The 10,557-nt window shown below is 38.7% G+C and overlaps 1 protein-coding gene across 1 annotated transcript; it reads right to left on the reverse strand.

The window, feature by feature from the left end:
• Positions 1-25: 25 nt before the first annotated feature.
• LOC109704492 (extra-large guanine nucleotide-binding protein 3-like) lies at positions 26-5,223 on the reverse strand. Its single transcript, XM_020225238.1, has 7 exons — positions 5,041-5,223; positions 4,571-4,675; positions 4,066-4,251; positions 3,274-3,454; positions 2,332-2,576; positions 1,457-1,626; positions 26-813 (listed from the first exon to the last, which is right to left on the reverse strand). The coding sequence occupies exons 1-7, from the start codon at positions 5,206-5,208 to the stop codon at positions 231-233; spliced, it is 1,638 nt and encodes a 545-aa protein (XP_020080827.1). The 5' UTR covers positions 5,209-5,223; the 3' UTR covers positions 26-230.
• Between the last annotated feature and the right edge of the window lie 5,334 nt (positions 5,224-10,557).

The following is a 10,557-nucleotide window of genomic DNA, read 5'->3' on the forward strand; positions in this document are numbered from 1 at the left end:
TGCGAATTCGCAGCATAAGAAGGAATTAACAGTGGATCAGCAAACTCCTACCCCTTAATGCAGCCACAAAAGTTGTCGGATTTCATCTTCAATGCATATTCTATATATAAATATACAGAGAAAATGAGAGAACATTACTACTAAACAAGAGAAAAGGTGAAAATGAAAGAGACAAACTAGAATATCACACTACATTGTGAAACAACTCTCTACAAGAAACCTAAGACCCATTACAAATCCTGCCTAAGATAGTTCGAATAGGTTGCGTCCGTAGTGTAAAAGGACTCGTCAAGGACCGCAAAGACGTTATCGTCCTTCATGTCATCCCATTTTAGCACCTCTCTGATATACTTAAATGCGTCGTCGATCGTGCTTCGCTCGAGCGCTTTCATCTGGAAGACGAAGAGCTTTCGATCGCAAAGAGAAGCGTAGAGATCCTTGAACTTCACCGCGATGAAGTAGTACGCGTGGCTCGCGAGTGACTGGTTCGTGTGGTGCGGTTTCACGGGGCTGAAATCGGAGAACCACTCGCACACTGTCAAAGGGATCTTATCTATCTTTTCTTCGAAGGTGTCGTACTTGTTGAGGAGGAGGACGAAGGGGGTGTCCTGGAAAGAAGGGTGGTTCACTATATTTTCGAAGAGTGCTTTGCTTAAGATCATCTTGTTGCAAAGATCGCCCGAATCTCGAGGCCACATTTGGTCGTAGTCGCTAAGAGAGACGCAGAAGATCACGGCACGAATGTCCTCGAACATCTCGAGCCATCTGCAGCCTTCGTTTAACCCTTTGGAGTCCACGCGGATAAGTTGGTACCTACGGAACAAACAAACAGAGGAAGCATGCATTTAGCTACTAAACAAATGCTGGTTGAGTAGACTTATTTGAAGAAGTCGTAGAAGTGTTCTGTTATAATCTCCTCAACAGCTTCCTAATAAGGTTAGAAATAGAAGCTTCAAATTTGAGTTCATGCTTTTAAAGTTTGGAAGCACATTTTAGTTTCTTCTAACCACTTCGAGAAAGTCTAAAATTTTTTGTTTGCCAAATATAGGGCTTCAAGTTGCTTCTCAATTAGAGAAGCTATTCTGAAGCTTGTCCATTTAAATTCTCAACACTTTCCCAAGATAGAAGTAAGAACTTCAAACTGGAGCTTTTGCTTTGGGGCACCCGAGCTCATTTCAGTTTCTTATAACAGTTAAGTGGTCTAGACTTCTCTGTTTGTCCCGCACCTGGCTTCTGCTTCTCAATTCGAGAATTGTCGTCTCGAGTCGAGAAGTTGTTTCATAAGTTGGGCCAAATGGACACTGCTCACCCCAAAGAGGTCAAGTCATATTATTACAAGCCGTCAAAAGAAGCTTGCTGATACTATTATTGATTACCGAACATTCGTGGTAAACTCCACTAATAATTGGCTTAGTCTAATCAATTAGGTATAAAGAGGAAAAGTAGGCTAAGTAACTTAGTTTGGGATGACGGGCAGTCGAATCTTCCAGTGGGTGGGTCAGAAATCATGCTTTGATCATCTAGAGAGAACTCAAGGAAAACAAGGCCGTGGCAGTCGGTGACGCCCTCGGCATATAAGATGTCTTTCTCGGTGGGTTCATACTCGTTGCTGGAAACTTCAATTGCCTGCAAAATGGAAAGAAGAAGATGCATAAACATTGGTGTTAAATTATGCGAAACAACAACTTTTTAATAGAGAGCGGTATTTTTATATTTTTATATTTAACGTTTCCCCTCACGTCTGGATTCGAGACTTTTGATAGGCCCATGACGTAGACTTAAATTTAATAAGAGGAAATCAATTATGTTAGAAGCCTTGGAGTGACTTGAACTTAGAACCTCTTGCTTTGATACCATGTTAAATAATGCAAAACATCTGTTTTTCTCCAAAAGCTTAAGCTGGTAGCGAGCGGTGTTCTTATAATTTTATATTTAACAATTGGTAGACAAAGAAACTGCACATTATTGAAAATCAAGGAAGTAGTTTGCTAATTAGTCTCAGAATGTTAAATCATTTCCGATGTAGCAAACAAGCGTTCCTTTTTTGCATTTGTACCTTCGGAGATACACAAAATCACATAAATAGCCTTGCAGAGTTGATATTTGCATGCGTGCCTGATTCCAGAAAACCAATTTTATTTGCAATCATGCCAGTACCATGGGATTATATGCAAAACTCATTTTATCATAAATGCCCCGGCACAGGCACTTTCTCAAATTAAACAAGGATTTCAGGGAGGCAAGCACGTAGATCCCAACTTTGCAGCATATTAATGTATTTGCGAATTTGCACTGGTTCCATGCAAAATATCCAGATAGCATTGCGCGTACCTTATCGAGAAAATAACCAGCAACGTTGGGAAGAGAGTGCAGCTCATTCCTCCTTTTATAAGTCTCTTGGATTGCAGGATCTCTCCAGATCTCCTCAACGACAGGGGCGTATTCACGAGTTGCGGCGGGAAAGAAAGCATCCAGGTCTCCCATTGCCACGATTTCCAGCAGCCAGTCAGAAAAGTGCTTCAACCTTTGGTTTATTGAATATATACACGAGCAATCTTCCTTGACTTCGCTTTCCTCTGATTATATGTCATTATTAAAAAAAATTCTATTTCACAGCGTGAACGGTTCATATATCAAATCAACTTTAGCTTATGACCTGATGAAATGAAAGAATGCAGAATGAAGATTTAACTATCAAATAAGTGTTTCAAAATGAAAGAAAATATCAGAGTTTAGGGTCATGAAACTTTGACTTCTCAAAGACTAATTGACTCATTTTTCCATCTTATGCGAGAAAGAATATAGCAAACTCGAATGAGTAGAGCAACAGCAGAGAGAAAGTTTCTCCGAACTTTCCCCAGGACGGTTCATAGAATGTGCTTTCACCATGTGCATAGTCCATAAAAAGTGTCACATGGGTAATATTTGGTTTTAAAATTCCACATTTTGTTAATTAATTATTTTTTGTGAATAAGTAAATTCTCCAATAATTTACGAAAAGTGTATTAAAGGAGTAACAATGATTAACATATCACCCAACCACCCTAAATGGGTAAATCGGAGGGGGGTTTCTAAGACAAAGGAGAGAAAGAAACACTAGTAGCAAACTTTGAATGGGTAATCAGGAATTTTGGATTAGGAAATTAGTACCTTCATCAAAAGCAAAAGAGTTTATCAGGAAGTCTAATATAATTAAGGAAAAACATGATGATATTGTACATTAAAAAGAATATTATAGTGCATTGTAATAGCTACACAAATGTAGAGCTATACCGGAAGGGTGAGACTCATCAGCATACAGCCCACGATTCCTTTTCTCCTCCAAAGCTTCATCCTCAAACTGTTCTCGTCCTTCAAGCAATATACTGAGATACTTGTAGAGGTTGCTTTGAATCATGAGCTTCATACTTTGCATTTCTTCAGCAGAAAACTTGCTTCCATACAAGAACTTTGCCTATTTATAGCGATAAGAAAATTGTTTGGTTATCGTGGAAAATTGTAAAGCCATCTTCCTTTTCAACATTATAAGGCAAAAGATGAGCCTTCCTATAGATTCTTGCAAGACGATATTCAGATAATTAAAAATTATCAGATATTAAATCAAAATACAACAATGTAGAAGAACTAGTTCATAGAATGGATAGCTGTATAACTTTGCCACTGGTGCGAGTGAAAGAAAGAGCATAAACTAAAGAGGGTTAATTACAAATATACTCTCTCCGGTCTGATCTGAATTTCAACTTTGACCGCAGAGTTTCATTACCATTAGTCCGTGTAAGTTTGGCATCGATTTCAATTTCATCCAAAGGCTCAATTTTAACCATGGAATCCTTGAAGTTTGACCCCAATTTTAATTTAGTTCTCAAAGTTCCTGTTTTAACTAAAAAAAAGAAAAATGAGAGGATCCTGTTTAGTGGTGCCTTTTCCAGATGGTATAAAATAGAACTTAATTGGTCCGTGTAATAATCTTCATGCTTTGTGATATGAGGATGAAATTGAGAATGGAAATCAAACAATTAAGCACAAAGTTTGTAAGCTGAGTAAGAAGGTGAGTAGCAGCGGTACCTGTTTAAAAATGGTGCTCGATCCAGAACCCTCTAGTCCAAGCAACAAAAGTTTTTGCACTCTTTTTTGCTCTAGATACTCCGGAATTAACCTACTTGAGGGTGCAGAGGCATCTTCTCTCAACCCAGGAGTATTCTCAGGAGGTGTTGGCAACGAGAACAGCGAACAAATAAGACGAGTCGACGCCTATCTAGCAAAACAAAACGTAATAACTGCTCAATAATTTAACATAGAAGTTCATCAACTTCAGGCCTGCTTTTGCTCAGCTGGAGTTTCTGGAGAAGTACTTTTTGAGTAGCTTTTGCGGGAGTTTCAAGTTGGAGCTTCCATATTTGAAGCACAAAAGCTCATTTTAAGCTTCTTGCCACGACAAAAGCTCCAAACTCCAGTATTTTACAACTGAACATCTGCTTTCTAGAAGCTTCAGGTTTTTGAAGGAGAGACGCTGTTTCCCAGAAGGCAATCCAGACAGACAATTATGGGCCATGCCAACAGATGAATGTACCTTTTCCCAAATTTTTCCTCTTATTATATTCTGCCCCTCCTCCTCATACGAACCGTCATCATATACCCAGAAATGAGTACCTCGTGGGCATTGTACATTGGCCAGCTGAAACGAAGGTCAGTAAAATCTCTCATCAAGTTCCCACATAAGCTTAAAAGCTTGACTTCAAAGGCTGTCAAATTACCAGCAAAACCTAAGCCACTTGAAATATCAAACCAAGAGCAAATTGAATATCCAGAAGTTGGGTGATCTATATATTTGGACACGTCATATCAGTGACCTATTCTACTCCTAAATGAGCGACTCAGTTACATTCACGCCGCAGCGTTGAGAGGAAGAACACTTGATACTCTTATTTGCAAGGTCTAATTCACCAAATCATGAAATTGAATAAATGCCACATTAAAGAATTAGAGTACGAAACAACTACAGCAATATATTTAACCTCCCAGAAAAACCGAAGTGCTTACCTTGAGCACTCTGAGCTCCAGTTTAGTGATTTCACGGCCATTTATAAAGACCTGTGTGTTACCATTACTAGCATCGGGCTGTAGCTTTCCTCCCACATTTAGCTTCGAACTAATAATCTGATCAGGCTTCTCACCTTCCTGCCAGTAAACAAAATAATAAAGAAACATATAACCGCTCGAATGAGATCACCGGAACAAAGCAGTTGACGAGTTAAGAAATAAGAATTCAATATTAGCAGCTGTTTTAATCAAAAAGAGGTATTCTAGTACACATCACCATAAATAAGCTGCTATGGGACAGGTTTAGGGTTTAGGCCCTTTAGGGTTGGTTGGTGGACAACCTCAGGAAAACTTCTAGTTTTTCATTATTCTAGCAAAAGGACAAAAAATAAAGTAGGATTTTGCTCTACTGGTACAACTGAGTTGTTTTAGGATAACCTGAGAATAACTATTCCAACCAATCCCTGGAGTATTGTTATCATTCACTCTAAACCCAATTATCCTTGTAATTAATCATCGAAGTATCCCTCTCCACTACGGTAATTACTGCAATCATTGCTGTTTAACTGTGACGTAAAACCAAACAAGAACTGCGAACAGTTCCTCGATATCTTCGAAAAGTGTAGTAATCTATTGCCCTTCAACAAGCAAAAAAAGTTACGGAATTACAATCTCATATGTATGTTGTTTAACTATCAATCTATGTGACATACTAGAGGGACCTGATATAGACACGTATATCTTAGCTTCCCATTTACTACAGAATGTGAAGAATACAGGAGATAAGCACTATCACTCCATTCACTTATTCTCAAATTTGACCAATTATGCAGTCAACTATCATATCTATTATCAAATCAAACATAAATAACCAAATCAAAGGCAACATGTTCAAATACCTTTCCCCAAGTCCCGAATCCTTGTCGTACCAAGTATCTCCCGGGCCTAGCTTCTGCGGCGGATTCGGGCCACCACCTCCAAGATCTCGTCCGAGCTCCTCCTGTGCAGGTCAATGGCCGTGGACGGTGAAGCTGCCCCGGCCCGGAAGCTGATTCGCGCGCAACCCCTCTCAGGCCTTCATGATCTGCTGGCCGCATCGCGGGGCTGAAGGAGCTTGGAGAGCATCCGAGAGCTCTTGCCGGGCCGATCGCTTCGGCTCGGCGATCGGGCGACCGATGCACGCCGACGCGACGTTTGCCCCCTCCGGCATCGACCCCCTGCGGCTGCCCATCGCGCGCAGCACGCAGATCGCCGCAGTAAGCGCGCGCCGCACGCCAAGCACGCTGCCCTCCGCAGGATCCCCCTTCCCGCACCGGGCGCACGCCCCCTTCCGCCCCACCCTCGCGCCGTCGCCGCCGCCGGCCGCCGCCGGCGACGACGACGATGCGGCGGCGCCGAGGCGGCGATGCGCCGGCCGAGGGTCCCGGGCGGCGTCCCGCGCGCCCAACCGATCGGGCCTTCGTTGTCGTCTCAGGGCCGCGTTGAGGAGGGGAGGTGAGGCGGAGCCGGAGCTGCGTCCCGGAAGGCCGCCGTCGGATTCGGGCTGAGGAACACCGCGGAGGAGGACGCGCGCATCTCCGTCGCGCCACAGCGGCGGATGCCGCGCACGCGGTATCGGGCGAAACGGGAGCCCTGGATCGCCGCTTCCGCCGCCCGCTTCCGGCGGCTGCAGCGGCGCGGCGCCCGTCTCGCGGAGGACAAGGAGAGAGGAGCTCCGATTCTCGCAATGGCCCTTGATCCTGGACTTCGTTAGGGTAATCGGGCCCAATTAATACTCCACGGAGACATGAGTAGTCGAGGTGGTCCCTCAATCGGGCAGGAGCCCCGGGGGGGAGCAAATCGTTCCTCGCGGCCTCCTCCCACGAGCGTCGGCCGCTGCCGCCATAACGCACTGAACCTCAATATAGGGTTCGTGGTCTAGGGTTAGGGTTTTGGGGGCCATTAATGGAGCTCGGACAACAAACGGGGGAGAAAAAAAGAAGAAGAAGAGAAGAAGCAACGAGGCAAGGCAGTCGTTGAGAAGATAACGGATATAGATTTAAACGGAGAGGGAAGAGTTAAAAGCGCTAACGACCGTTACATTTAACGGCAAATATAACGGCCTTTGAGACAGAGTTGACCCCCGGAGCCTTTTGTTACTTCTCGCGTTTAAAAGTCTAAGCGTCGACAAAATTACTAAAACAACCCTGCACGATGTATGGTTCAATTTATGGGAAACCCCCCCGACTATAGAGGAATTTGAAACTACCTACTCAACTATTTTCTTTTTCTCAAAAAGTTTCTTAAATTTTTATTGTTTTAATTCGAATTAGTTTAATCAAGTGCATTAAATCAAAAACTTTTATAATAATTGGTACTACTTTTTTGCGTTTAATTATTGTAAAAAAATAAGGCAATTAAGGGTGTACACAGTTTAGTTCCAAACCGAATCAAATCAAATAAAACTATTTGGTCCAGATTATATAATTTTTAGTTCGATTCGGTTCAATTTTAAAATTTACTAATATTTAAATTTTGATTTTGGTTGTGTTTGAATATATTTCTTAAACCGAAAAGTCAATAAGTAATGCTTTTTACACTTTTTATCTAAACTACTTATTAAAATTTTATATTTATGATCAATTTTGATCATATATCAACACATTTTGAAAAATTCTATGATTTAATAATAATTTACTTTTAAATTGTAAACTATAAATTAATTAAAAAAATAATTGCAAAATCAATCCAAACTAAATTAATTCAGTTTGATTTGGATTAGTTCTGAATATAAATAAGTTTGTGTTGGTTGCAATTTTTTACAAACAAAAAAATTCAGTATAATTTAAAAATTGCCTAAAAATTGAATCGAACAGAACTGATTATATCCATGTAGGCAATAGAAATTATTTAAATCACAATAATTAAAACAAAATTAAGCGATGTTAATTGAATAAAAAAGTGTGGTGTACTTTAAAATTCCCAATAGTTGAGGGCCCTATTAGTTATGAATCGCTAATTGATCTAATCTTATTTGCTAAAAATGATTAAATAAATTTAGTAAAATTACCAATAAATTTAATAAGATATTTACAGTTTTAATTAAAGTCTCTTAATTTTAAAAAATTAGAAGTCGAGGCCTTAAGGGTCTCAATAAAATTTTTTGTAAAAAAAAAAAAAAAATCTGTTGATGGGGTTTTTTCAAAAAGGATTATGTTGAGGGGGGTCTCTATACATTTTACATTAAAAAACTAAAAATAATTAATATTTGAGGGGCATTTTAGTAATTTTAACTTCGCGCATGTTTATTTCGTCCGGCGTTTTGATGCGACTATATCGCAGGAACATTTTTTTAACTCCATTACTGAGTAGTAAAAGCGCGAGCCAATTAAAACTTGCCACGCCAGTGCACTTGGTCTACTGTACGGTTCATTTTAGAAAGAACGGCGTGGGGCCCACAGCTGGTAACCGTTGGATCAGAAGGCAACGGATGTGATGCGCCGTCGGGGCTTTTGCCTGCACCTGGTTTATAGGTGCGCACCATACACCGCACCAATAAAATTACTTGAACTTGACCCGTCAGTGAACTTGGTCTACCCAATTTTCCCCAACGGTTCACCCGGACAAATAGGACGGTGTGGGGCCCATAGCTGGTACTGACCGTTTGATCACAAGGGAACGGAAATGATGGGACGTCGAAATTTTTTTCCTGCACCCGGTGTATAACTACATCTCATGCACCGCACCAATAAAAAAAAACGTAATTAGCTTCAATTCATTAAAAACATAATTATGTTTAATTTTGAAGTGAAAATATTATTCACTAATTCAAATCAAACAAATTAAAATATTATGTAGTAAAATCAAAATTTTTTGAAAATTAAATCGTTGAATCAAAATCGCTCATAATTCAAATAAATTTTCTACATTTTTATATATTCATAAAATTAAATTTTAATTTAAAATATATTATATATTATACTTAACTAGTGAACCCGTGACAAATGGCATAATTTTGAAAACAAGAAACTTTATGGTCAAAATTATGTGAAATTCAAAAATTCAAATTATCCTCTCCGATCAGAGCTTTATTCTATATGAATTTAGTGAACTCATTTAAAATTCAACAATTTACAATTATTAAAATTTAAATCATACTTTATCATTCGGATTTATTCTCTACACATTTTTTCATATATATTTTTTGCATGATCCTATTATTTTAAAAAATTAATTTTTATTGAGGGTGTTCGGTTTCTCAAAAAATTATAAAAAATATTTTATTATTTTGCAGGAAAAAAGCTTTCTAAAAAAAAAATATTTTATTTCACCTTTTCATTTTTTGGATAAAAAATTTTAAAAATAAAAAATTAATTTTTCATAAGATCCGGAAATATTTTTCTACGAATCAAACGGATAGAAAAATAATTTTTCAAAATATTTTTTGGAAAATCAAACAACCCCAAGTTAATGATGGAATATTATCAAAGTGTGGTGTAGTGGAGTGTACTTATACACCCGGTGCAGGGAATAATGTTTTTGCGGTGGGGTGGGGGGAGCTCTGTTTCGAAACGGACGGTTCACGAGGGTGGGTGTACGGAGTGTCGACACGGGATTACGGAATCTGACCGTTGGAGTTTAAAATAAAAACTTGGTTTTTTTTTTTTTTTTTTTTTTTTTGCATTTAGCTCCCTCATAAATTTTTTACTATAAATACATTTCTAAAATTTATATTTGCAAGATTGGTTCTATCCCCGCCACGAAAACACCACGCGGGCACCACGTGGACGTGGCAGTAGCTTAAGTTGAATACGGTGAACTATTCACTATATTTGAATAAGTAAATAATTCACTATATCCTTTCTAAACCCTAAATCTAAAATATTACATAATATCATAATAGAAAAATAATGAAAAAACTTCCAAAACTCCCCCTTGTGGTTTCACTTTTTCTCACTTTAGTATCCTGTGGTTTAAAGTGTATCAAGTTAGTATCTTGTGGTTTCGTACTTTCTCACTTTAGTACTCTATAGTTTAAAATGTATCAAGTTAGTACTCTGTGGTTTTATTTTTGTATCAAGTTAGTACCATGTGGTTTTATTTTTGTATCAAGTGAGTAACCTATAGTTTTTAAACCACATGGTACTAAAGTGAGAAAGTGCGAAACCATAGGGTACTAACTTGATACACTTTAAACCACAGGGTATTAAAGTGAAAAAGTGCAAAACCACAGGATACTAACTTGATACACTTTAAACCACATGGTACTAAAGTGAAAAAAAGTGAAACCACAAGAGGGGTATTTGAACTTTTTTCAGAAATAATGAAATATAGTAAATCATTCATCGTGTTCAAATACATTCGGGCTCGCGTGGTGCTAACGTAGCGAGGATAGAGCAAATTTTATAAATATAAATTTTATGGGGCTATTTGTAGAATTTTTTTTTAAAAAAACTAAATACAAAAAAAACCCAAAAAACCTCAAAAATAAATAAAAAAAAAGTTTTAGAATGATGAAGTGAATTGTTATTGGTGGGT

The sequence above is a fragment of the Ananas comosus genome, unplaced genomic scaffold, assembly GCF_001540865.1.
Source record: "Ananas comosus cultivar F153 unplaced genomic scaffold, ASM154086v1, whole genome shotgun sequence".
Lineage (NCBI taxonomy): Eukaryota > Viridiplantae > Streptophyta > Magnoliopsida > Poales > Bromeliaceae > Ananas > Ananas comosus.

Bases quoted from the DNA above. Each gene is read 5' to 3' on its own strand.
- LOC109704492 (XM_020225238.1), bottom strand. From the start codon at position 5,208: ATGTTTCTTTATTATTTTGTTTACTGGCAGGAAGGTGAGAAGCCTGAT. The intron at 4,252-4,570 runs GTACATTCATCT...TTTGCTAGATAG, and splicing joins GAGGAAAAATTTGGGAAAAG to GCGTCGACTCGTCTTATTTG. The intron at 814-1,456 runs GTTACTTAGCCT...TTTGTTCCGTAG, and splicing joins TGCCCGTCATCCCAAACTAA to GTACCAACTTATCCGCGTGG.